Source organism: Panthera uncia, chromosome D4 (assembly GCF_023721935.1).
Source record: "Panthera uncia isolate 11264 chromosome D4, Puncia_PCG_1.0, whole genome shotgun sequence".
Classification (NCBI taxonomy): domain Eukaryota; kingdom Metazoa; phylum Chordata; class Mammalia; order Carnivora; family Felidae; genus Panthera; species Panthera uncia.
Window position 1 is genome coordinate 87003016 of NC_064807.1, and position 27998 is coordinate 87031013.

A 27998-nucleotide genomic window follows, 5' to 3' on the forward strand; every position below is an offset into this window, starting at 1 on the left:
CTTATGGCCACACCCGGGCATTTCTCTTTCCCTCTAGGAAACTGCTAGAGACGTGAAATAATTTTTGCCAACTACAAAATAGTTACAAGATCTCCCCATAGACAAAAAATGCCCCCAAACCACTGTCCTACCGCTTGATCTCAGTGTTTGCGCCCATTCCCACCCTTCCTTCAGGTCCCGCTCGAGCATCTTCTCCTGCGGGAAGTTTAACTGAGCCACGGAGTCTCCTCTAACTCTCCCTCCTTCAAATCCCAACAGAGCTCCGCTCGGTACCACTAGGTTCGAACTCCACCGCGGTAGGGACACTCACACGAAAAGGGGTGGAGGAGAACTCTGCATAAAAAGCCATCTACACATCTGACCCTAGCGCACTGTTGGGCACATCCCCTCAAAGGAGAACGGCACCAGGCCCTTCTACGAGCTGGGCACGGGGTTAACTACGGGAAGGACACGGTACTCGGTCTCAAGCCCAGCACACAAAGCACTCTGTGCGAGGCGGCCACTCAGCAGGGCATGAAGGGACTCATTTCCCCAGGCTCCTCCTCGGTGACAGGAGCACGGCCTGGAAAGCAAAGACAGTAGCAGGGCAAAGTCATCCCGACAGTTTTTTCCTCCGCCACCAACTGGCCAAAAGACCACGGTCTACAGAGGTCAGCTGAAACTCCAGGGTGGAAGGTCCAGGCCAGAGAGCTTCTTGGAAATAAAGACACTTGTCTGCATGATCTCCCAGAAGAAGAAAACTATGCACTTCGTTGCCAAGTTCTGAAAGCAGTTCACAAAAGCTCAATCTCATGGGGCTGGACGAACACCAAACCATCTCAAGGAACAGAAAACACAGCTGCGTTTATCCTGAGCAGGTACCAGAAAAGAAACACAGAGCCAGCGGGCACCTCTGCTAGGCCTCAGCTAAGACCACACCGAGTACCCCTTTTCCTTCTCTACCTAACAGTGAAGACCAGAGCAAGCTGCTCCCAGACTCTGATGGGAAAACGCACTCTAGCGGTAAGTGTTCCTCAACCAAAGCTCGCTGGGACGCAGGCTGACTCCTCCCGACATCCCTGGCTTCCAGGGAATCCGGGTGCTGTCTGGGAGATCCTGGTCTGATACAGTTAAAGGTTTCATTAATCCATGCTCGAATGGGATTCTCGATCTCTTTTGGCCTAATCAGCTAGGCAGTTGAGGTCTCTACCAGGCTGGATATTAATAGGATTTAATGTCGTAACACACCACGGCTAATGGAAGGGTACTAGAAATGTGTCCAAATCAATGTGATTATTGCCAATGACCTAAGGCCAAGAAACCACCACAGACTTACCCTGTGGCTACATCCCGAGCAAGGCTAGAGATCTCCCTCAGGGTCGAGGCCTCATGAGTAACAACGACCTCGACCTTGGGAGAGCATCAAGTCATAGCTGTGAAGGGTGGGGAGAAGGCTCTTTTCCCTCCCCGCACTCTTCACTCTTCCCAGGAGCCCTAAGTCTGAAGTGCCCCCAAACCAAGACGCCTGTAGGCCTTCCTTGCTCTGACACAGTCAAGGATTTCAGGGCAACTCACCTGTGCTGAATTCGAGGGTCGCTCTGCACCAGGGGTAAGATGGCCTCCAGCACCTTACTGGCTGACCCTGGAAGCATCTCCAGTACCTTCTTATCAATAGCCATTTTGTCCACAATGGTCTTGAAGTAGCGCAAGGCACTAACGACCTCCTTCTCTTTCTCTTCCAGCCAGCTCAGGTTCTGAAAGGAAATGTTAAGCATAAGGAGGGAGGAGAGAGATTAAAGGGAGCGGTTTCGAAAAAAATAAAGTACGATTTCCTATCGACTAGCTGGAGACTGATGCAAGCAGAAGAGACTTCTTGCTGCAGAAACCAAGCCAAATTACTTTCTAAGGATTGCAGTCAGGATACAGAGGCTAGGCTAGGAAGCAGAAGGGAGCTCGGACCAAGAAAGTTCATTCAGAGATTTCTGAATTCCCTTCCTGGTAGAGACTGATGCGGCTGAGGTCTTGAAAACTGCTTCGAGGATCCTTCTCTACCACACTGAGATAGCACCACTCATTAAGCATAGTGAGGACTAATTTGCTGATGGCTGTAGGAAGCTTAGCGAACCCGCAGTTAAATCTCACGGTGCCTATCCATCCAGTAAGCCAAATCAAGAGACCCCAGGCCTTTCAAAGATCTGAGGGACAGTAGAAGATGGTCAGAGGCATTCGTGTTCAAAGCCCACTCTCCCAGGACCCCTCACTAGATTCCCACACTGAATCCGAAGATGCAGTTCCCTCTCAATGAAATGGCTTGGCTCACCCAAAGGGTCTAGAAACCCCAGGGTTAGAAGGGGTGGATGCTCTGGGGTGAAAAGGGGAAGGTGCGAGGGCAGGTAGCAACGATTCAATCATCACTCGTGTAGCAAGTGCTAACAGCATCCATAGTTCCTCTGCTCCCGAAGAAAGCACAGCTAGGAGGAAAATAAACTCCGGAGCCCTGCACTTAGCAGCATTCAAACTCCCATGCCCAAATCTTTTCTCCTTGACTACAGGATGCCTCAAATCCAGTCAGTGGGCACACGCACCCCTTGGTTCCTTTCCCCAACCTCCCTCTATATGGCTCTCAGGTCAGAGGCCCGGGTCCCAGCTGGCTGGCAGGGAAGGGAAATCAAAGACGATCTACAAGACAGATAAATCCAAAAATGGATACGCTATTCAAGTAGAACTGATTACACGTCCAACGCAAATCGCGATTGCTGTGTATGAGGAAAGCTGCCACCTGTGGGCTCTCTGAGGTCTAGCGAACATACAAATAAAAGCACCCAAGGGCAAGAAGAACATTTCTAGAAAAAAGCTGATTTAAACAATAATCTCTAAGGAGATACACCAATGACACATAAGAAGTGATTATGATTCTGAACACTAACTCTTCTCTTCTCAAATGATGGACAATGTCATTTTAAATAACATTCAATACTCGAGGCATTTATTCCATGGGAAGAGCAAAAGAAAATAGGTAAATGGGATCAAGAAGTAAACAGCTTCTCTAGTCAGACAACGTTCGAAGACCCGACTCAATTCTTTTCCACGGGAAACTTCCCCAAAGGGGGTCTGCAGACCACAAAGAGCGGATTCTCTAAGGCGGGGAGTGCCTGTCCCCCCTCCCCACTCCCCCCATCACTGGAGCCTCATTACCCCCACCTTTCATCTTCTCATCACCTCACATGTTTATTTACTGTTTTTGAGGCCAGGCACTTGTTTCCCGCCTCACAGACAAGAGCTCTCCGCCTTGCCATCGCCTGCCAGGGCCACAAGGAACGTGAGTATGAAGGAGTCACACTCAGACATCAGTGTGACTGAAACGCCGGTGGCCAGTGTGGCCAGAGGACCCTGACCACAGCACTGCTGTCTCAGCACATCGGGACGTGTATGGAACCAGGAATGATGAAAGATGGGGAGGAAGCAGGAAACCTTATGAGAAAATCTCATCGGGGGGCGCCTGGGTGGCTCAGTCGGTCAAGCATCCGACCTCGGATCAGGTCACGATCTCACAGTTCATGAGTTTGAGCCCCGCGTCGGGCTCTGTGCTGACGGCTCGGAGCCTGGAGCCTGCTTCGGATTCTGCGTCTCCCTCTCTCTGCCCTTCCCCTGCTCACGCTGTCTTTCTCTCTCAAAAATAAACACTAAAAAAAAAAAAAAAATTAAAAAAGAAAGAAAGAAAGGAAATGTCATCAGGTTTGCTAGGGAGAAAGGGGCTGACCTGGAGATGGGAGGCACCCAGAAGGGGCAGGAAGGCACTTTGAAGCAAAAAGAATCTTCCCATCATTTGCAGAGAGATCCAATGAGCCACTGAATAGCCAAGCTGCCCTGGGCTCCTACTGAAGGAGCCGACAGCTTAGCAGAGTCTGGTTTCATCCATTAACTCTCCAGCAAACTGCACTCCCGGAATTAATGGCCTCTGAGTGTTGTGCGTTCAAAGCGCCTCCGCTCCTGAACAGCTCCGACTTCTTGCAAAATGCAGCCAGCGGTCAGAAGAGTTTACAAGGAGACAAGTAGCCGGAGCACTCGCCAGAACCGGGAACCCAGAGCTCTGGCTCTGCTCTGTCGCCCAGCTGCACAAGCTCAGAGGCAGGTGCCCCCACCCGGGCACAGCCTCCCTGCTGTGGGGGATGAGGCACCAGCCACTGTCCCTCCACAAACCGGGAAGCTACATGAAGGTAGAGGTGCCAGGGGAGGGACTAGGTTCGAAGCCACCACTGGGCTTGGGAGCCAGTGACTTCAGTCTCCTCATCTGAAAAATGGGGAGGATATTACCTGATATCCGCTCCCCCCCCCCCGATGTGGGGACGTGAATAAGAATGTGCATAGAGGTAGTGCATAAAACTTAAGGGAAAACCAGATTTTGATCAAGAAAACTTGGGCCAGAGCCCAAAGTCCGTACATTTGGAATAATAAGAGGTTTTGCACACAGTTATGGAGAGGAGTAAGTAGGACAGCACGTGAAATCACCTGGGACAGGGCCTAGGCAATGAGAGACCCTCCGTAAGCCGTACATGGACCTGAATCTGTGCTGCTATCCACCGGGCGACAAGTTTCCCGTGCGTTTAGACAGGGAATGGCAGGCATAGAGACCGGGATTAAAATGAAAACACGGAGAAAAATATTCTCTGAGAGGTAGGAGAGCTCATGTGACAGCAATGACACGCGTGTTTTCAGATTTCTTCGACGGTCTTCTAAGTTCACACATGTTGGCAGGCTCCCCACACCTCCAGCTGTGCCTGTGGGCCTCTACGAGACAACGGGGTTGTGCTCATATCGTCTCAGGCAGCTGACTTGGGGCAGAGCGGAGTGACTCAACCCTTCTTAAAGGGCGACAACCAAAAACCAGAGGAGCAGTCTTCCTGGGTAAAGCTCATACTCACGGTTCCTGGCTACAGAATAGGGGGTTCTAAGCGGCAGCACTACTGATGTCTTGGGGTGGATAATTCTCCGTTGTGGGCAGGGCCGTCCCATGTAGGATGTGTACGAGCACCCCTGGCTGCTATCCACCAGCCCTAGTAACACCTGCTTCACCTTTCTTTTTTTTTTTTTTTTTTTTTCTTTTTAATTTATTTTTGGGACAGAGAGAGACAGAGCATGAACGGGGGAGGGGCAGAGAGAGAGGGAGACACAGAATCGGAAACAGGCTCCAGGCTCCGAGCCGTCGGCCCAGAGCCCGACGCGGGGCTCGAACTCACGGACCGCGAGATGGTGACCTGAGCTGAAGTCGGACGCTCAACCGACTGCGCCACCCAGGCGCCCCTGCTTCACCTTTCGAGTCGTGACAACTCAAAGTGTCTCCAGACGTTGCCAACGTCTGCTGGAATCTGCAGGAACCCGTACCAAGCGAAGGACACTTTAGCACCGAATTCCCCCCAGGGACCTCTCTCGGAGGAAAGAAGAAAGGGGGAAAAGTTCCAAGAACCGAGTGGCTGAACCAGTCTCTTCCCGGCGCCAACTGCTAGAACGCGGTTGTTGGAAGTCACTTCACCCTCGACTGCCTGCTCGAGTGCCACAGGGGCCACCGGCACCGTGCGTGGGCTCCGTTGCCGGACTCGGCTCCCAGAGGGGGCCGTACGGAGCGACCCGGAAAATGACTCTGGCACACACTGATCTTCCACTCTATCACTATTCTTCTTCAATCTGGAATTTGACCAATCTGGCAAACACTGAATACTTTATTTCCTCTTTTTCTTCAGCCTCTTTTGCTACCAGATGAGGCGGGAAAAAGGGTTATTCAACAAACGACTTTTGGACTTAAAACCTTAATTGTCTCCACTTCTAACTAGAATTTTAAGATATCCTGCTGGCCAAAGTACAAACAAAACAAAAATACAGGTACGCTGTAAAACGCGAGAATCGTGGCGTGTGTTTGCCAGTGGCATTGACTTGACGGCTATGACGAAAGCTCTTCCACCGGCTACGCTCTGGGCGGGCCCTGGAGAGAGGCCGCGTTTCTCTACAAGGCTTGTGTTTATTCTACGTTGCCGGGGCTAATTTTGCTTTTCTGTCCAGTCACGTGTGAGCGTTAACACTTACATTCTGGCTTTCGTGACGAGGAACGCGTCGCAAGAGTTTTGACTTGGGTGTGCGGCAGCCTCGCTACCTTTCCTGTGTGATGGTGAATGCTTCATCTTCCTACAGGCCCAGTTTCCTTTTCTGCAAAGTAAGTTTCCATCCTCCAGGGCTGTTAGGAGTGTTAAGTAGGAGCGAGTGTAGAGCAGCCAGCACGTTAGTGCCACAGCTGGATAAACGTCAGCGGCACAAAAGGTGTCCCTGGCTCTCGCAGGGCTCGGTTCTGAGTGCGCTCACCACACTGAGCTTGCCAGATGCCTCACAGAGCACCTGTTACTGCAGACGCCCTTCCCTTCTTAACTGCTCAGACCATCTTAGCAACTCAAGGGAAAAAGAGCTGGTCCTGACAGAGAAGACTTCCCCACTTCCCCCAGAACCCGTTGCACCCAAGCAGCACACCCAAACCCACCCCAGAAAGGACCCCCAAGGTTTCGTCAAAGAGTGCTGAACTCTCTCCAAAGACCACAGGGGCTTGGATAAACTCTTAATTTTACCCGAGGCCCCTTGGACTGTTTCCTGAACGATCGAGCCCACAGTCGCCACCCAATTCAACACAGGGATATTGCAAGAGATTTTTTTTTTTTCCATCCCCAAAACCATGGGCCAGGATTCTGCAGTAGAAGGCAAGGCAAACCCAATTGTTCTTAACGTCACACTGACCTTCTGCCTTTGAGACCTGGAAGCCACAGCACTGGTGGACATAAATTCTACTGCCTGCTGCTCCAGATCCAAGGGGATAGGGTAGCCCTCTGGTAGAAATCTGTCTGTTGCCTCCTGGAAGAGAGGAAACCTGGATTCCTACAGAGCTTGAAATGGCCGTTTCAGGCTGAAGGGAGGGGTTGCTGAAAATCTACAGCTGTTTCAACGTATCTGGCTTCACTGGCCCTGCTGAGGTTACTAGTGCTTGAGGACATCCTTGGCTGGGTTTCAAGGATTTGACATGTCTCAGAGCATGGGCCCTAAAGCCAAACGAAGGACGTTCTGGACGTCACAAAGCTCCCTCTATGTGTGTGCGTGCCAGGGCAACGTGGGGCTCTCTGGGGGCAGGCAGGTGGCATCCTGGGGCGTAAACATGATGCACTGAGCTGTTCTGAATGCCCAGAGGATGATACATCTGGGAAAGGAGAACTGCTTCAGCCAACAGAACCTGACTCTGATTAACAGGAGAAACACTCGCCATCCCAAAGGCTCACATTTCGCAAGGACACTCCAGGCCCCTGCCTGGCAGCACGGGAATGCTACGAAATCCGTGTTCTGCAGTGGAAGCTGATCCCCAGGGGGTGAACTTAAACACAGCACAAACTCCGACTGCTCGAAGTAGGCGAAGGCCAGGACAGACACCTAGAGAGAGTCCGCTTACTTTGTTCACAGGCTTCTCCGGGACTTTCACCGACACCTCAGCTGGTTTTCCCTTCTTGGACGGCGTTCGCTTGATTTTGGGCGAGTGGAACTTGTCCTTGAGCTTCATGGTGAAGGAGGAGAGATGGGAGCGCTGAGAGTCTGAAAACAAGGAGGTGCCGATGGTTAGAAGTGGGGTGGGGAGGAGCTGCGCTCCGTGACCGTCTGCAGAAACGAGCATCGTCCCCAAACAGATCGTTTCCCCTGGCTGTTTTAGAGTTACAAAGCAAAGGAAAGATCCGCCGAAACGCTGTTGCTTGCATGTTTTAATTTCTGCAATTTCCATGTAGTTGGGTTGTTCAGGATTGTGGAAGTCAGAGATGGTCAAACAAACAGCCGTGGGAAAAGAACCCACAAACGCTTTCGGTGTCCTCTACAGAGTTTGTAGGATGAGCTGACCCAAGTCTAAGGGAACCAGCTAAGAAGAAAGAACACCACAGCAGAATCACAGGGGTGCAGGTTGTACGAACTGGAAAGGAAGGCCCTTCTGGATCAACCTTTAGGGAAGGTCACCAGGCAGCACAGGCACGGCCTCAGAGTTAGCATCGGGGACTGAAATCGCACTAAGGTATTCAAAAACCCTCTGGAACATAGTGAAAGACAGGATGGTTTCTCTCCAAGATCAGGAATGAGACTAGGGTGTCTGTTCTCACCATTCCTATTTGGTGTCATACTCTTAACAAAAGCCATCCAGATTGGAAAGGGAGACAGAAAACGATGTCTATTTGTAGCTGATCTTGTATATGGAAAATCCCAAGCAATCTATTAAAAGGCTATTAGTACTAATAAACAAACTCAGCAAAGCCACAGGATGCAAGATCGATAGGTAAGTGTCTGTTGGATTTCTAAACAGTAGAAGCGAACATTCCAAGATGAAATTTTAAAAAGCTTCCATTTACACTACAGGGAACGGATGATGACGGAGGCAGAGGGAAGGGGTGGGGAATGGGAAAAGTGGGTGACAGGCAGTGGGAGATACGGGCTTCCAGTTATGGAATGAGTAAGTCATTGGAATGGAAGGGACAACCAGGGAATATAGTCCAGCGACACTGCAAAAGCACTGTATGGTGACAGAGGGGGCCACACTTGTGAGCACATAGAGATGCCGAATCACTGCGTTCTACACCTGAAACTAACGTAACACTGTATGTCAACTCTAGTTCAGTAAAAACAGAACGAAAACAAAAAGCTTCCATTGGCAATACCCTCAGAAAGAATAAAATACGTAGGCATAAATTTAACACAAGAAGTGCCAGACCTACACTAAAAACTACAAAACGTCGCTGAAAGAAATTGAGACAATCTAAATAAATGAATCAAGAGCTAATATTATTAAAATGTCGATACTCCCCAAATTGATTTACAGATTCAATGTAATCCCTATGAGAATCCCAGCTGGCTTTTTTTTTTTTTTTTTTTTTTTTTTTTGCAGAAATTGACAATCTAACCCTAAAGTAAGTATGGAAATAAAAGAAACGTGGAACAGCCAAAACTATGTGGGGAAAAGAAGAATAAAATTAGAGGACTCATGCTTCTGGACTTTAAAATGTTCTATTATGGATGGGGCGCCTGGGTGGCTCAGTCGGTTGAGCGTCCGACTTCAGCTCAGGTCATGATCTTGCGGTCTGTGAGTTCAAGCCCCGCATCAGGCTCGTGCTGACAGTTCAGAGCCTGGAGCCTGTTTCAGATTCTGTGTCTCCCTCTCTCTCTCTGACCCTCCCCCGTTCATGCTGTCTCTCCCTGTCTCAAAAATAAATCAACGTTAAAAAAAAAAATTAAAAAAAAATGTTCTATTATGGAGTTGCAGTAATCAGGGCAGCGTGGTACTGGTATGAGGACAGGCACACAGAACAACGGAATGGAACGGACAGCCCAGAAATAAACCCACGTGTCTTCGGCCAACGGATTCTTAACAAGGGTCTCAAGGCCATTCAGTGGAGGAATGAATGTTCTTTTCAACAAATGGTGCTGGCACAACTGGGTATTTCACGTACAAAAGAACAAATCTGGGCCCTTACTTCACCATATACAAAAACTAACTCCAAATGGAGCACAGCCCTGAATGTAAGAGTTAAAACTAGAAACTTAGAAGAAAACTTAGGGATAAAACTTTTGTGACCTTGGATTTGGTAATGGTTTCTTAGATATAACATCAAAAGTGACAAAAGAAAAATGAGACAAGTTGGATTTCATCAAAATTTAAAACTTCAGACTTACTGTGGTGATCGTTTGGCAATACATACAAATATCCAATCATGATGCTGCACGTCCGAAACTAAGACGGTATTTTGTGCTGCAAGTGACACCATCAAGAAAGTGAAAAGACAGACTACAGAATGGAAGAGAGTACGTACAAGTCGCATGCCTGCTAGGGACTTGCACGCAGAAAAGGTAAACAACTCCTATAATCCAAAACAAAAGGCAAATAATCCAACTGAAATGACCCAAGAATTTCAACAGACATCTCTCTAGATGAAATACACAAATGAGCAACAAGCATACGAAATCACCGTCATTAGTCACCAGGGAAATGCCCAAACTGACACAAGCTACTACTTCTAACCTACTAGGTATAATCAAAAAGACCGAAAACAAAGCAAGCGTTGGTGAAGGCTGGGGGACTGGAACCCTCCCACACTGCTGCTGCAAATGCAAAACGGTGCAGCTGCTGTGGAAAATATCCGTCAGTTTCTCACAGGATCGAACACGGTTACCCTACACCCCTGCAATTCCATCCCTAGGCATATACCCGAGAGGAATGAAAACATCTATCCACATGATTTGTACACGAAAAGCTCACAGCAGCATCATGCATAATAATCAAAAGGTGGAGATAACTCAAAGGTCGATGAACGAATAAATAAAGTGTGGCATATCCAAACAACAGAATATTACTTGACAATAGAAGAAATGAAGTTCTGACACCTGCTACGACATGGATGAATCCTGACAGCATTTATGCTAAGTGAAGGAAGCCGGTCCCCAAAGACCACTGATGGTATCCAGAATAGGCAAACTTTTAGGGACAGAGGGTAGATCAGTGGCTGCCAAGATTGAGGGAAGGGGAGAGGGCACGAGAGGGGTTGCCAATGAGTATGAGGTTTCTTTTGGTGAGGGGACATAAATGTTCTAAAATTAGAATCTGGTGATGGTTGCACAACCCAGTGAGCTACTAAAAAACAAGCCACACTGGATTCTACACTTTAAATGAGTCAATCGTATACGTGAATTATACGTCAATTAAGCTGTTTTTAAAAAAGCAAAGACGCACCAGGCCTTCCTCCATCTCGCCATCTACCTCCGTGCTTTCCAGTGTCTGAAACGATCTTGGGAAGCGATTTACTGACGTGCTTCTCTCCTCACAAGAATGCAAACTCACTGAGGACCACACTTGCCCTTCTCATGCCCGCATCCCCAGTGCTGACATGGTACCTGGCCCAGAGAAGATGCTCAGCCAACATTCACTCAACAAGTGAACAAACTGATCAACCAAAAAATACCCCTGCAAAAAGGACTGCTTCTTTCGATACCAGCTGAAATTCACATTTGAAATTTTCACACTTGAAAGTGGTCGAAAATTGGGGAACAGAACACGATCCTATGCGGTAGAAAAACAAATACCTGTGGTTTTAAAAATAAAAAGCACCCGCCCCCTTTCCATTCCAAACGAATGACGTAGCACCCTGCACGACAGCCGGTTAGTGTGTCTGTTACTACTTCACGTGATCTTAGGGACAAAGTGTGACTCCTTTGTCAGACCTTCCAGGTGGCAGGCAGGGTCAGATAAACTATCTGCTCTGCACAAGTCTTCTAGAAGCGCATTGCACTCTGGACCAAAGAGATGGTTAAAAGGGTGGGCTCTGTAGTCAGACTGTTTGGGTTAAAATACTTCAAAGTCACCTCTCCAAGTCTTAAGTTTCTTCGTCTGGAAAATGGGGCTGGTAACGTTGTTTTTGGTTTTTGGTTTTTAAGTTTATTTATTTATTTTTGAGAGAGAGAGAAAGAGAGAGAGAACGTGTGCACGCATGCACAGTAGGGGAGGGTCGGGGCGGTGGGCGGGAGGGGGGAGACACAGAATCCGAAGCAGGCTCGTCCTGAGCTGTCAGCACAGAGCCTGCGTGGGGCTCGAACCCACGAACTGTGAGATCATGGCCTGAGCCGAAGTTGGACGCTTAACCGACTGAGCCACCCAGGTGCCCCGGTAACACTGTTCTTAGGATGGCTGACGTGATGTAGGATAAATGAGACGCTGCCTGTGGGTAACGCAATGAGGTGCTTATCCAAGTGCCAGGCACATGGTACCTCAATGCAGGGAGCTAGCCAAACTAACTATAGGATTTGGATGGGTAGCAGGGCTGATCAAACTCTGAATTCTTACCTCCCAACTGCTTACAGGTCTTTATCAGGCGATTCTGTAGCACTGAACTTTTAACTCACGACCCTAGGTGACCGTGGGCCTTACAGTCTTCCTCCTCTTCCTTTGCACCGACCCGAAGCCTCAAACTGGCTTTTATCCGTAATCTGTTCTGCTCTGGGGTTTCACGTGTCTCCTCGGCCCTTGTGTCCCTGCAGGCATAGCACTGACCAGGCAGGTTCCCGAGCCAGACGGGATGTTAGAGCAGTGTACTAATCCTTACGACTTCCATCGGAGCAACTAAGACTGAAAGCAGGGCCAGAAAAGCAGACACAAATGAGGAAGTCTAGGCAGGATGCACGGTTTCTTTGGTTTGCTTCCGTGGTCAGAGACCTTCAGAGGCCTGGGATGGGGAACCAACTTCTGCCTGCGCCTGTCTGCCACCCCGAGTTGCTCTACGGACAAGCCAGATTCACATCTCCGCCATCGTGATGAGGGCGGAACTGGGGTGTGCAAGCAAGGCACGGACGGCTCCCCAAAAGACCTCTCTGGTTCCTGCACTTGCAGAGCCAGCCCTGGTCATGACCCAAGGGCCAACGAAGGGCACCCCCAACCTGAGAGCAAACTGAACGCAGGAAGTATATTACAGCACTCCCTACCTCGGCCTGAAATTCTAGTCTGTCTCGGGGCACGGCTGGGAATCCACGTCAGCATTTAAAGAACGAACTACATCTACCAATCAATCTCTCTCCTGGGAGTATTTCAGAGCCTCGAAACAGCTACCTTTAGCACACACGGTGTTAAATCAAGTGGAGAAGGCAGGTTCTTCCTGATGATAACGAACCTCGTCACCCCTGGAAACAGAAGACAGCACTAACTAGGACAGATTTTCACTCAGAGGCTGCCTGTCATCTTTTCCTTGCAACGCCGGGTCGGCAGCATGGATTTCAGGTGACTTAGATGCAGGTTGCTCCGACTGTGTCTGAGTGTTGATAAAGCACCACAAGCAGTGACAGCAGGCGGAAGGAAGCAACAGGGGGCAGCTGTGTCAGGGTAATGTCACCAACAGCACCACACACACACACACACACACACACAAACTTAGAATTAAATTAAATACATGCATCCCCCAAGCTAGTCCCTCAGAACTTTCAGCCATGATGGAAATGTTCTGTATCTGCACCATCCAACGTGACGGGCCTTGTGTGTCTACTGAGTACCTGAAATGTGGCCGGAGGCTGCTGTATCGGACAGCATTGCTCTAGAGGCGGAAAGTTATCAGGTCCACTGATGCCACCTCACGTCCCTTCGTGATCACATCTCTCTTCCCAACAACGGGTAACCGCGATTCTGATTTTTGGGCTCATCAGCCCTTACCATTTGTGACAGTTTGTATCTATAAGCATAGTTTAATTTACAGGTTTGTGACGCTTACATAAATGGAAATATGCTGTAAATATTCTCACGTTCTTGCTTTTTCCCTCAGTGGTAGGTCTGACGTTCAACCGTGCTGAAGTGTATGGAAGCGCTCTCGTTTTCCGTGCTGTGAAATTCCATATATTCCACGATCCCAGGGGACGCTGGCATGTTTCCAGCTTCTATAAACAACACTGCCATGAACACTCCCATACATGTCTCCCGGAACACATGCAAGGGCTTTCTATGAATAGAACTGCTTAGCTATAGAGTATATATATTTAATTTTATGGATTAAAAAAATGTTTTTTTTTTAAATGTTTCTTTTTGAAAGAGAGAGACAGAGCTTGAGCGGGGGAGAGGGAGAGAGAGAGGGAGACAGAATTCTAAGCAGGCTCTAGGTTCTGGGCACCCCCAACATGGGGCTCGAACTCACAGACCGTGAGATCGTGACCTGAGCCGGAGTCGGACGCTGAACCGACGGAGCCACCCGGGCGCCCCTGATTTTATGGATTTTGCCAAATGATTTTCCAGAATGGCCACGCCACTTTGCAGTTCTACTGTCCCTCCCCACCAACACCTGGCACAGCCTGACTGGTACACTGTCTTCATGGCCGTACCTAACCGAGGGAAACAAAATCCCTCCTTCACAGAAGAGATGTCACAAACTGCTATCTTATTGTGGTCTATCAAATCTGAGAGCAACTTCAAAGGTTATCGACAGAACTTAAGAAAACAAAGCGTCCGACCACTGCTCAGTGTGGCATTCACACCACGGAAGGTCAGGAACTCCCGATGACTAATCTGCTAGTCATTTCTTCCAGAGAAAGGGTGGCTTCCAGGGCCTCACAAGTTCCGTATAAATGGCTACAAGGTTACGGAGAGCGGGCACTTTCTGGGGCAACCATCTCAGGATGCAGACCCAGCGGTCAGACGAAGGTCCTTCTCTACCCAGAGAGGAAAGACAGACTGGAAGAGAGGCACGTAGCCTGTTCACAGAATCATATCGCCAAAAAACCCCCAAACCCCCAAAGCCACACCACTTTCTTCCTGAGTCATCGGCCAGGTATCGAGGTTTCAGTCTTAGATTTTCAACGTGTCCCCCGGCCAAGCCCGACAGCGGTCTCTGCCTGTGGCTGACGAATGTACCCATCCACCGGCCTTTCAAATGTCACTTGTAGCAGCTGGGATCCCAACTTAGCAGTGGTTTCTGTCAGGGCTTAACTTGGCTCTGGATAAGGGCAGTCTCCAAATATCAACCACGGGACCACAAAGTCAGGGTCACGGTGGGTAACGCTTCGAGGCAGTTCCAAAATTATTACAGCCAGTCTTGAGAAACACCGTGGCCACCAGTTTCTTGTTACTTACAGCGGACTGGGCACAGAATTGTGGCACCACTGTCCACTTACACGAGTTCCATCCGAATGCCGTCTACCCAACCCATACTCCCCCATTTTCCAAACGTGTAAAAAGGGTAACCCCAGTGGAGAAGTGGCTTGAGGACATCAGGAAGAACTTTTTTTTCCCTGAGGTTATTTATTTATTTTGAGAGAGACAGAGAGAGCGCGAGCGGGAGAGGGGCACAGAGAGGCAGAGACAGAATCCCAAGCGGGTTCTGTCAGTGCAGAGCGCGACGCAGGGCTCGAACCCATGGAATCGGGTGATCATGACTCAGGCCGACATTAAGAGTTGGACACTGAACCAACCGGGCCACGCCGGTGCCCCTAGGAAAACCCTTTTCAAACCTAGGATTTCAGACTGTTACTTATTTAAACTTTTCCAGACTAATGGAAAGATAGAGACAAGAGTCCAGGCTGTGGGCATGGCAGCCAGCACGTGGGCTTTACCCGGAGCTCGGCCGTACACAGGGACAAAGTCTGTACCTCTCTGAGCTGCACGTTCCTCGCCTGTGGAAAAGCATAACCTCGGGGCCTACCTCCTTGGGCTGCGGTGAGGATTAAACATAACCCCGTGTGTCAAGCATTTCGCCAAGGACCTGACACACAGCGAATGCTCAATAAATGGAAGCCATTACTGTTACTTGATAACATCACCACGCCTCTGCCAACACTTGGCTAAAAATAGCCACAGCCTAGAACGGAAAGCAACCTGATGTTTCATCTTTCTCCAACAATGTCCATATTAAAAGATCCTCTGTCTTACTTAATATAGAACTATTCATGTCAAAGCAGAGGGAAAATTAGCGTTTGGGGTTTCGCAAGAGCAGGCCCTGTCCCGACCCGAGAAATCTGTTCATACGACCCGTCTGCTCTGGCAGTGGACTGACGACTTGGTGCTGCTGGGAGGAGTAAGTAGATCGCTTTTCTTTTCTTTTTTTTTCCAGCAACAAAAAGTGAAACAACCTTGTTATAAAAATCCAAACACTGCAAAAATATATAACACGGAAGGTGAAAATCCCTCGTAACTCCACATATGGCAGAGATGAAGTATTTTTCAACTTCTGTGGGCATTTTTTCATGTGAGCACGGTTCACAGTTGAAGGACGTTCTGCTGAAACCTCTGTGCCCAGTCTCCTGGCGGACGGTTTCTAACTTCTGCTATTCAATCAATGCTGCGTTGCTGGGCACTCTCAGGCGTACCTTTCTGGGTGCCTGTATAATGAGACAGACCTAGAAATGGAATGGTCAGGTCACGGGTACGAGCACTGAAAAACTGAGAAGATACTATCCAGATGCCTGAGCTGGGTCCAGACCAGGAGGGACGGAGCCAAAGAGTGAGGCTCGGGGAGGAGGCAGAAGGGATGGGGTGCAGGAGAGAGGCTACGCCTACTGTCCACAGAAGAAACCAAGCTTCACCTCGGATTTGGGCTCAAACCTGACAGAGGCACCATTTTGGTTCTCTCTGCATAACTGGTAACAATTAAAAACAGATTCCGGATTGAACAGACACGTCACAAAAGAAGATATGCAAATGGCTAATAGACAGACTACTTATGGAGCACCTGGGTGGCTCAGTCGGCTAAGCGTCTGACTTCAGCTCAGGTCATGATCTTGCTGTTCTTGTGTTCAAGCCCCCGTCGGGCTCTGTGCGTTGACAGCTTGGAGACTGGAGCTTGCTTTGGATTCTGTGTCTCCCTCTCTGACCCTCCCCTGCTTGTGCTCTGTCTCTCCTTCAAAAATAAACATTAATTTTTTTTTTTTTTTTTTTTTTAAACCTGGATGGGGGGCGCCTGGGTGGCTCAGTCAGTTAAATGTCTGACTTTGGCTCAGGTCATGACCTCGTGGTTCGTGGGTTCGAGCCCTGCGGCTGGGCTCTGTGCTGACGACTCGGAGCCTGGAGCCTGCTTCGGATTCTGTGTCTCCCTCTCTTTCTGCCCCTCCCCTGCTCACACTCTGTCTCTGTCTCTCAAAAATGAATAAACGTTAAAAAAAAATAAATAAAAAAAAAACACATGGATGAACCTTACAAACGTAGGAAGAAGGCACACACACAGAAGGACACTGTGTATGGTGTTCCATTTATACAAATACAAACACCAGCAAAATTAACCTATGATTTGAGGAGTTAAGCCAGCGGTGATGCCTGGGGTGTGGGGTAACCAGCAGGGGACAGGAGGGAGGGAGGGACGCACTGTATTTTGCTCAGAGCCGGTTACACTGGTGTGTTGGATTTGTGAGAATTCTCCATGCTGAGTACTTAAAAAGCCAGATGTACTTTTCTGATTCATGGTATACATCAATGAAACGCTGTAATAAAGTAGACACGGGGGTCTAAGCTTCTTCTAAAAAAGAGCTCACATGATTTTCACATGGGTCAGATGAACAGCTCATTTAAAATTTAAGGAAATCCTATTCTCTGAAACAAACTTATTTAACCATGAACAATCCAGAGCGAGTGTCTTTCCAAATAACTCTCCATTGAATATCCCAGGAAGCATCGTGAGTATCTTAGGAAGTTTCTATTTCGTCTTTGTGAAAGTAATAAAAAAAACTTACATAAATGTAAATATTTTTATGATCTTAAATCACCAGTAGATAGTGTTTTCTACTTTCGTTCGCTGTATGGAAATTTTAAAGAACTTAATGCAGGGGCACCTGGGTGGCTCGGTTGGTTAAGCATCTGACTCCTGATTTCAGCTCAGGTCATGATCTCATGGTTCATGAGTTTGAGCCCCATGTCGGGCTCTGTGCTGGCAGCATGGAGCCTGCTTGCGACTCTCTGTCTCCTCTCTCTCTCTGCCCCTCATCTGCGTGCACTCTCTCTCTGTCTCTCTCTGTCTCTCAAAATAAATAAAACATAAAGAACTTAGCATAAACACAACTGTATTCTATAATTTCTTTTGTTTTTAATCAAGACCGAATCGGTGTATTTTTATATAATTGTAATAGTACCTAGTCACGAGGTTAGTCTGAGAAATAAACAATACTCCTTGTCAACAAACACTTGAGCACATCTCACCTGTGCCAAGCCCTGTGTCGGGACACCGGACACAGGAACCCTCCCCTGCAGACATCCAGGGGAACTTGAATTAGGCAGGTGGACAGGCGAGTCTGAGTTACGGAGATGGATGGGGGCTGGAGGTACCCGTGGGGGTGCTGGCAGCATACGGATGGCACAGGAAGCCGAGCAACCAGAGGACAACCCAGGGGCCTGTGCTGATGGAGAAGATAGGCGCCGCTTAACTGCTGAGCGATCTGTCTCTGCACATGAGCTCCCGGTCACTCCTCTGGAGGGTCTAGATCGGGCAGCTCAACCCCACAACTGCACTCCCCGTACTCCCTCCCAGACCTGCTGCCACGACATCCTGGTACACAGGAAGCTTCACCCTCCCAGAGCTCAGGTCAGAATCCCGGACTCTGCTCTCCCGCTCACGTGTACCATCCAGTCTTTCGGCAAATTCTGTGAATCCCGCCTTAACAGTACATCCAGAATGTCCCCACTGTAGCCACCTGCACCGTCAACACCCTGACCCAAGCCACAGCCACTTGGTGCCTAAGCCGCTGTGCCACCCTTCCAACAGTCCCCAGCGCCTTGCCTCTCTGGAGTCTTCTCCAGTCAGTAACCAGACGGATCCTTGTAGAAGGTCGCCCCTCTGCTCAAAACCCTCCTGCCTGTAGCTTCTCTTCTCGCTCAGAGAGAAAGGTGGAGCCTCTGAGACGTGCACACGCCTCCCCCACAGCCATCAGAGAGGGCTCTGAATAAGTTCACACACAGAGTTCTCCCCAAGACGTACTCCTTTTATCAAACCTTCATCAAATACCGGACAGATGGCCCAAGAGAAGGTGAAGGGGGGGCCTCCAGGGTTGAGAACTGCTTCCCTCCTGGAGTCCAATCAAAAGGTTAAGTCAGCAGCCTCTGTTTTAAACATCCCGTCAGAAGTCGGGCCCCGTGCGGGGAGTTCTATGTCACCCCCTATCCTCACACTGACACTGGAAGGAAAGTATTTTTGTGACCGTTTGACAGACGAGGAAACCAAGTCACAGGGCCCAACACTGCCCCTCAACCCCCGCCCCATAAATCACACACACATCCCCGTCACAGACAAGGCAACAGCAGCCCTTACACGTGCTGTGAACAAGTCAAGGTCAGCCTGCCCCCAGGGCGGCCTACTCCCAAGGAAGTACTTTTTTTTGCCATCACTGTTTGGAAACGACCTAGAGATTCTTAAAGCCACAGACTTTACAGACATCCGGAGATGTGAATTAGTCACCTCTCCAGAGTTTTATTTCTAGAGATGAGAGACAGAGAGAGAGACAGAGAAGGGAGGGGGAGGGAATGAGACACGGGCGGGGGGGTGGGAATAAGCTTATTCTGAGTAAACACACCACAGCACTGGGCAGAGAGTAAGCGGGGCCAAAGTGCGCCACGCCACTCAGCATCCTGGCTACAACAGGAAGCAGGGTCCACCCTGACCTTTGTCCCTTAGGTGGAGTTGTTTGGAGCAGCCTCTGTCCCTCAGAGGAACTTGCGCGTTAGGACTGATGCCAGTTTAGAATTCAAACAATTCTCCTCAACGGCCTCAGAGCATAGTTTTTAGCATCATGTCACCAGCAAAGCAGCCCAAGTTGGAGGCAGGAAGGCCTGTTTATTTGGGGCCAGGCCACAGCGGTGGGGCACGGGCGCTCACGGGCAGCGGAGGCCGTGGCAGACCAGGACTCTGCTGGCCTCAGCTGTGCCTGGCCCCGCGCGGGGCCCCCGAGGGCTCATTATTTGTCAGGCCACCCTCTGGACTTCCAGAGGAAAACCACTTTCGTTTGTCAGCAGGCGCATATTTCTTTCTTTCCCAGGCAACAGGAAGAGCAGAGAGCCAAAGCCCTGGAAGCTTCGGACGCTGCAGAAGGAGCTCACTGGACAGAGCAAGAAGAGAGTCAAAGGACAAGGGTCACCTGTAGTCCCTTCCCTTCCTTATCACCCGGGAAACGGTGCAGCAGATACGCACAGGGCAGGCACTACATGGCATCCGCATTCGTTCACTCATTCACCTGTTCGATAAATCTTTACAGGCCTGACATCTGCAAGGCGCAGGGGTCAAGAGGGAGGAGCAAGATACAGCTTCTCTCTCCGAGGAGCCCCGATCTCGCGGCGGAGAGCCGGGAAAGCCCGCAGTCATGACACGGAGCGAGGAGGCCCAGGATGGAGACGTGGTCGGCAAAGGCAGGGGCTTTTCAGCTGCTCACGGCCCCGCTTGAGAGGAGGACGAAAGTGCTCTGCAGCCCAGAGGCCTTGAATAAGGCCTAGCCTGCTCCGAGGGCAGGAGGACCGGCTGGGCTCTCAGGGACAGCTCCGGGCCTTAGGAATTTCACATGGGGACCAAGGAAATGCATCCGAGTCAGCAAACAGGTGCTGGCTTGGGAAAGGCTTCACGAGTCTCTGAGGACCACAGAGGGATCTGAAAATGACCACTTCTCCAAAGGCATACGTCTGGCTTCCCAGGCACGTGGGTGGAGGGCAGTAAGGGGCGGGGGTGAAGGAGAGGCAGGGAATTTTTCTCCAAAACAAAATGAGCAAAGGGTCTTCTCAGCTGTTCTTTGATGCGTGTTTTTCACGGACCCTGACCCTCTGTTCCTGTCTCTCAAATATGTTTGTGGCCAGGGGGCCTGTTCTGGAAGAAATATTCATTCCGCATGACAGTCCAGACCAGCGGTGGTGGGGGAACCAACCCCACCCTGCTCTACGCATTCAGAATCAAGTGCTGATCAATGCCAATCTCTCTGCAGCAGTGGCCAGCCAAGGTGGCACCCCTGGGCAGGTGCCCAGTGAGCAGTGGGCTCTCAGCCTCCATGCAGCCTGAGAAGTTGAAAGGATCCCGAGTCTGCCTGCAGAGGAAGCGGAGGCCTTGTGATCAGATATGCCCCAGCCTAGGACCCAGGCATCCTGAACCAGGCCAGTCCAGGGCTCCTTCCTCAGTAATGGCTAAAAGTATCAACCAGCCCCCCGGACATCTCTCCTCCTCGTGTCATAAGTAAACAACATGTGGAGGGCCAGGAAGAAAAAGACAGCCCCCTCCAGTACTGGTGATGCCCAGCTATTCCGTTTGTGAATCACTTAACAGCCACAGACAGTCTAACCACCCAGAGGCTCTGAGGGCCCTCGCAATTCTGAGACTAAAATCTGAAGTCATGCTGGTTTAGTCAAAGCCAGAATCTCACTGGCTTAGAGCCTGATAGCCAACCCAACTCGTTTCCAGCCAAACGCATCAGTTCTGTGTGCACAAGGCACTGCTTAGGCTCTGAGGAACCGCACGGCGATAGCTGGGCCCGTGTCCCGCACAGTGAGTGTTCAGGCCTGTCTCATCTAGTCCTCATAGTGGCTCTCTAAGGTAGGGAGACTGAGGCTGTGAGGTGACAGACCCTGACACACCAGCCACACAGTCTCCTAACACAGTAGAGGGAGAAGTGAATAAACACCCTTAAAAATGGCTCAAATAAGGGGTGCCTGGGTGGCTCAGTCGGTTAAGCGTCCGACTTCAGCTTAGAGTCGAGTTGGAGCCCTGTGTCGGGCTCTGTGCTGATGGCTCAGAGCCTGGAGCCTGTTTCAGATTCTGTGTTTCTCTCTCTCTCTCTCTCTCTCTCTCTCTCTCTCTCTGCCCTTCCCTGCTTCCACTCTGTCTCTCTGCTTCTCTCTCAAGTAAACAAAAAGAAATTTTTTAAAGATGGCTCAAATAAGTGGAATACAGGCTCGGGGGCGGGGCGGGGGGGAGACTTGTGGGCTCTTGTCTCCTATAGGAATATTCTCATTCTCTCTGCATCAGCATTCCACTTAAAGGGAACCAGCACCCAAGAGGAGGTACAGGGCTCTGTGTTTGGCCATGCATGCCACCCCGTCCCCACCCCCAGCTTCCGACTTACACGGCACGTCTCAGTGTAGGCTCTCTCTTCCTCTTTTGAAAACTAAAGCTTAGCAAGTACTGTTTATTAGATGTGTTCACAACTTTGATCGCCAGGTAAGCAAGTTGCCACAAGAGCAGAAAGCAAGCCTTTCAGGCCAGCGCTGCTTATAAAAGTGAATCACACCCTTCTGGAAAAGTCCAAGACCAAGATGGCTCACAGCAGCAGCACATCAAAGACCTTCTTGCTGTGTTAGCTCCTGGGCTAAAAATACTCTTAGTGGTGAAATCTCAGGCGGTCTCTTGGCCTGAGGGGAAGAGGCCAAAGTCACACGCCAGCTCTCTCACCTTGGGAGGTGGGGTTATAGATGGGACGCGAGACTATTTTTAAATAACTCCAAAAACAATGGGTCGCGGAAGAACATGTGTTTGAGCAACGGCTGGAGTTGCCGTTTGGCTAGGAAGCATTAGAAGGGGACTTTCCGCAGTCAAAAAGGCCTCCCAGTTCTCACAGAATTTCCACCTTCACGGTCTGTGATTAGTAACAAAATGGCGTCACTACGTGTTGTTACGAGATAGTTCTTCAGTGCTTGGCCCCTTCCTGGGTCTTAGGCTCAGCCAAAACACATTCCTTTCACTCTCTCCAAACTCTCTCTTGTTCAGAACCTTCCAGAAACTCACTCCACTCCAAAGACTGCCTTTAGGAAAAATCCAGTTGTTTCATTCTAGAATTCTCCAGAAGGAAGCTCGTTTTCCCATCTTCTCTCTCAGCACACGTATTCTTTGTGTCCCCTGGAACTGAAGTTCTTCTTAAAGGACCAAATCTTCCCACAGGAGGCAGCCTCCTGTGGCTTGTCTGAGGCCCCGTCTCAGCATGCCAGGAGGAAGGACAGGCACAGGCCACACAGGGAAGAAGGAAGGAGGCAGAGACTTATCTTCTCAAAGTCAGCGGTTTGGAATCAGGATGCACTTTCCCACTGAAACAAGGTTAAATACCAAATTCAGGGGCTCCTGGGTGGCTCAGTCGGTGAAGTGTCTGACTTCGGCTCAAGTCATGATCTCGAGGTTTGTGGGTTCGAGCCCCGCGTCGGGCTCTGCGCTGACAGCTCGGAGCCTGGATCCTGCCTCGGATTCTGTGTCTCCCTCGCTCTCTGCCCCTACCCGACTTGTGCGCGCGCTTGCTCTCTCAAAAATAAGTAAGTGAACAAGCAAAAAACCCACCAAATTCGGGCCCTGTGGCCATCCACACAGTGGCACACAACTTGGCTCAGCTCCTTCCACCAGCCACGTGCTGGGCATTCGGTGCCGCAGAAAGTCTGGTCCGGACGGACCGTGGTTGAACGGGAACGTAGGCTCTGCCCTCAAGTGGTGTAGAAGCTAACAGAGAGGTAAAGCCATCCACGCAGAGCCCCAGTACACAGCAGAGCAAGTCAAGTGCTCAAGAAACGAAGGGTTTACTTCCTGAAAGACACAGGAAAAGTTCGTGAAGAAGGCCCTAAAGCTGTGTAAGCCGAGCAGACATGAAGGGATAGGACCATGACAAATGTGAAGGGACGGGGTCGCCCTGGGTAAGAGAGGCATCTCTGAGAGACAGAACCGAGGGAGTCCCGGCAGGAAGGGTGCCTGCTCCTGCTCACGTTCACGCCAAGTCACGACCCATTAGCAGGTCCCCAAACCGATTCCAGGGATTAAAACACGAAACAGAATAGAAACGGTCAGAGGGCACGGAGGTAGTGAGGCTAAATAGCATTTCATGAAACTTATTTCCATCACAACCAGCTTGAAATGCTGAAGAACCTTCTCCACGGGGAGAGTGGGGTGGAGAAGCCGCCTCACACAATGAGGTCAGGGGTCCTGCAGGGGCAATCGAGACCGTGGCACAGCCCTTTCCCGAGTCACCCGGGCCCTGGTTGAGCTTCCCGCCCTGGCTCTGGAACCGACGATCGGGCCCGGGCACAGCACCAGCAGGTGGGCCATTTCTAAGGCGGAAGCACTCCGTAGCCTTCCGACCTTTTCTGACCACAAACCACAGTAAGAAATGCCGTGATCAAGTACACGAAGTGTATCAAAAATCTAAAACATTTAAATTCCATTTTGCTTTGTAACCCTACAAGTGAGTTCTAGGACCAAACAGTGTCTTAATCCTTCCCCCAACAAGAGTGAAGGGTCTGGGTGGTTAACGGCAGCACCATGGCCTGGAGCCGGTTAGGATACCAGCTCTCCACCCCAACTCAGACCTAACGAATCAAGGTCTCTAGGGGAGGCACCCAGGAATCTGGGCTTTAACTAGTCCTCCAGGGGAATAAAGCTCTAGCAGAAAGAGGTAAACTGCCAAGAAATTCCAAATCTTGAGCGGGAGATGGGGGGACTCTGCAAACTCAGCAGAGCCAAAGTGACAGGCAGGTACATCCTTTGACTATGACAGAGAAGTTCTCATCTCCCATCAAAACATTCTTTGGGGGGCGCGCCTGGGTGGCTCAATCGGTTAAGCTTCTGACTTCCGCTCCGGTCATGATCTCATGGTTCATTAGTTTGAACCCCACATCGGGCTCTGTGCTGACAGCTCAGAGCCTGGAGCCTGCTTCGAATTCCCTGTCTTTCTCTCTCTCTCTCTGCCCCTCCCCCACTTGCAGTCTGCCCCTCTCTCTCTCTCTCTCTCTCAAAAATAAACAAACATTAAAACAACAACAACAACAACAACAACAACAACAACAACAACAACGTTCTTTGGGACAGGCCCCTTCTGACAGGGAGACAGGTACGTAAGCGCTGTACCTAGAACAGGCCTGCACTGGCACAGCCATGGGGCTGGGGGGGAGGGGTGACTAGTCCCCGTCACCAAATTCCAACCAACCAGCCACTCCAAGCCAGGAAATCTGGCTAAAACAGGTGTCTTTAGTACAAGGCTCAGAGCACAGGTAAGTCAGTAGATATTTCCTGCAGACTGACTGTGCGCACGTGCTCAGGACAACAACGTTCACCAGAAGTGGGGGACCAGAGGGTCACGACTGCTCTCCTGCCCTGTGTATCCTTGCTCATATCAGGCTACAATGTTTGTTTAGCATCTACTCTGTGCCGGAAAAAAAGTGGCTTTTCCCTCCAGCAATTGCTCTAAGGCCGTGGTTCTCACGAGGGTAGAGAAGTGGGTCAATGACAAAACGTCTATCAAAAGCACACACAAGACTACACGCGTTCACATCTGCCATCGGAAGAAACCAACCTGGACAAAACGCACAGAGGCTACAAGCGGAGGGGCTGCGTCAGGGGGTCCAGAGTTAGGACTCGGTGAAAAGCCGGCACCCCGCTAGGCCTAGGGCCCAGCCTGACTGCTCAGGAGCTGGCCCCGAGGCAGGAGGATGGGTCCTTATCCCACACCCACCCCAGCCCACGAATGAACGGTTTTCTTAGTGGAAAACAAAAGTACCTTCGAAGTCCTTAGAACACATTCTAAGATGATAACCACATCTTTCCATTTAAGATGGAAAACTCTGAATTTTCTACACAGGAAAACAAAGCCAGCTGGGAAAGAAAGGAATGTGCTACGGACCCAGCATCCCCAAGCACAGGTACCCCCAGATCTGACAGGAAGCAGGATGTTCCTACGACGCGGTCCGGGTGGGGTCTGTCAAACCATTCCTTAGGAAGAAGGGGATGGCAGCGGACAGTCCCAGGGCGTCCAACCAGAACTTTCTGAGAGCCACCAAGTGCCCATGGAGAAAAACATGTCACTTCATTTTCTTCCAGGAAGCCTGGGTCCATAGTGAACTCACCCTGCTGGCTTCAACCTCCCGAAGACAGTTTTCAGTTTTTGTTCTGCAACTGGTCTGCCGGCCACAACGTCCTCAGAACTGAGGGCGTCTTAATAATAAAAATACGCAGCTTCCCAAAAGCTAGTGGATGTTTGAAAAAATGCGTGAAAATCAGTGGACTGAATCTGTACGTGGGTCTACACTGCAGAAGATTTGGCACGTTTTTGAAGGTCACCTTTTAAAGCGTTTTGGGTTCCAACTCTCTTTACAAATTGAAGTATGACCACGAAGCAGGAATTGAAATGTATTTAATTTCTTTACAATAATATTTTTGTATTCTTTGTGGTGGAGGCTGAGAGTAGTGTTTCTAAACTTTTCATCAAAACAAAAATTTTAGCACAGAACCTCGCATGTCCTGAGGCTTGGTTAAAGCCCGGCTGCTAAGAACATGGTGCCGCTTTAACTTCAACATTTCGTTTCTGTGGGCAGGAAACCCAAACCATCCGTGGAAAGTCCAGTTCTGAAATCTCAAATTGGCTGCCTCTTCTGTCCAATCTACTGAAGCACTGTTTGGCTTTAAAATTCCGACCTCTTACCCAGGGGCGCCCGGGTGGCTCAATCGGTTAAGCGTCCGACTTCGGCTCAGGTCATGATCTCGCAGTCCGTGAGTTCAAGCCCCACATTGGGCTCTGTGCTCACAGCTCAGAGCCCGGAGCCTGCTTTGGATTCTGTGTCTCCCTCTCTCTCTGATCCTCCCCCGTTCATGCTCTGTCTGTGTCTCAAAAATAAATAAATGCTAAAATAACAATTTTTTTTAAATTCCGATCTCTTACCCAAAGAAGACCGCCTGATAAAACTGAGCTCCTATCTCTGTGCTATACAGCTGACCCTGGGCCCATTCCCCAAATATGAGAGGCCCCCACTTGGGCTTCTCCCCCAGGTACAAAGAAATCTGGAGCTCCATACTCCGCTCGGGAGGAATTTCTTCTCCCTTTGAGGGCAGCAGCCACGCGGGGCACAAGGCACCGATGCAACGGCGCCGGCTTAGGCACGGCAGAGCCTGGAGAAGTGTGACCCCTCTGGCGACATCGTCTGGTGACGGTCGTGCCCCTTGACACTGCCCCCACCTGCCCGGGTTAGGGGGGCCCCCGCATGGCCCCAAGGGAAGAAGGCTCCCCATAAACAAAGTCCAGTCTGAGCTGGCGCCATGCCGAGGAAGAGCCTGTGACGGTCCCTCTCTCCTCTTGGGCGAGGAAGGAACCCTGCAGAGGATGGGGAGCACGATCGTCGGGGGCAACACGGCTCAGGGCGCTTTTCAAGCCTCTGACGCGCAGTGCCTGGTGCGCAGCGTGTCAGGCAGTCGCGGCACGGACACTCAGGAGGGACGGGGAAGAGAGACCTGCACAAACCCCCGCAAGCACAACTGCGACCGAGTGGGCCGAGGCCCCGCCCGTGACCCAACTGCGAGAGCGCTGAGTGCGTGGCCCGCGGGCTGCGCGCCCCCAGAGGCAGCCCGCGACGGGGCTCGGGTGCCAGCAGAACTTGGATGGGTGGGGAGTAAGGCAGGGATAGGTGCCCTAAAGCCATCTTCCGCCCTGGACCCTGCAAGGAAACCGGGCTAAACTGGAGCCTGAAAGACTCACTGCAGTTGGCCAGGTTTTCATTTTCTGTAGCGTGTGTGCGGAGGGCCGGGCGTGTGGACCGAGGAAAAGTATTTCTGGCAGAGGGAGGAGCATGTTGGGAAGGCCCTGGGCCAGCAGGGCCAAGGTGAATCGGGAGACCTGGTCAGTACGGCAGAGGGAGGGAGTGGCGAGAGGGAGCAGGGCCAGCGGGGCCAGGCAGGGGCGAGCTGCTGGGTCCAGGAGGGCGGGCCTCCGGCCTCCCCACGCCGCGAAGCACACTCTACAGCGGGTGACGAGCACCGGGGGCTCCACTGGCCGGGAGGACGGCTCAGTTCACGGTCGAAACATGCTGCCCGCAGGGTGACAGCACAGCGCCCTGGAGCCCTACTCCTCTCAACAAGGCCCTTCCCCCGAGATGCTGAGACACAGCGAACTCCCTGCACGCTAAGGCAAAACCCAAACGTGCGGGCGCCATCCCGACACTGACAGAGACCACGAAGTGCAGGGAAGGGGCCACTGAAGGCACGTGTTAGTCAAGCACTGCCCACAATCCAGCCTGGTCCGGTCCGCGCTGTCCTTAAAACGGCCGTGATTCACTGAGCACTTACCGTGCCGGCCCTGACAGGCACACGTGATCTCAACGGCCATTCCACAGACGAGGAAACTAAGGCTCAGAGAGGATAATGAGGCCAAAAGTTACACGGCGCTCGGGAGCCCGCCTGCACTCAGACTCTGCTCACTGTGACTCATCGTGACATTCAAGTGTCTTAAGTGTCACAGGGACGAGTGTGTGTGGGGGGGGGGGACAGTGGCGCCAGGGTGACCAGTGACGGTGCATACAAAGGGCGGGAAATGAAAGAGAGATGCGTGAGCAGGAAACGCCTACAATAAGCTCCTTGTGCCCAAACCCAACAGCCTCTGCTCGAGCCTGCCTGCCCATCGGATTCGTCATCTCACCCAGAGGAAGTGGAGAAGGGCCATGAGGCGGGCCCCAGGGGGCTGTCCAAAGTGCCCCTCCACCCCAACCTTAGCGCCTCCGTGCTGCACGGCAACCACCCGCGTAGCTGGCCGGCTTCCCC

General features: G+C 50.8%; 1 protein-coding gene across 7 annotated transcripts in view; it reads right to left on the reverse strand.

Annotated features, from left to right (window-relative positions):
• Positions 1-27998, reverse strand: part of RAPGEF1 (Rap guanine nucleotide exchange factor 1) — a 120915-nt gene that overhangs the window by 57019 nt on the left and 35898 nt on the right. For 5 of the 7 annotated variants that reach the window (XM_049638201.1, XM_049638198.1, XM_049638194.1 and 2 more), the window contains exons 2-4: positions 7454-7593; positions 6754-6867; positions 1555-1733 (exon numbers count right to left, since the gene is read on the reverse strand). In XM_049638201.1, the coding sequence (XP_049494158.1) occupies positions 1555-1733; positions 6754-6867; positions 7454-7593 (433 nt within the window). Of the gene's footprint in view, positions 1-1554; positions 1734-6753; positions 6868-7453; positions 7594-17680; positions 27685-27998 lie in introns of those variants that run through there. The other 2 variants (XM_049638196.1, XM_049638200.1) reach the window with 2 other exon arrangements.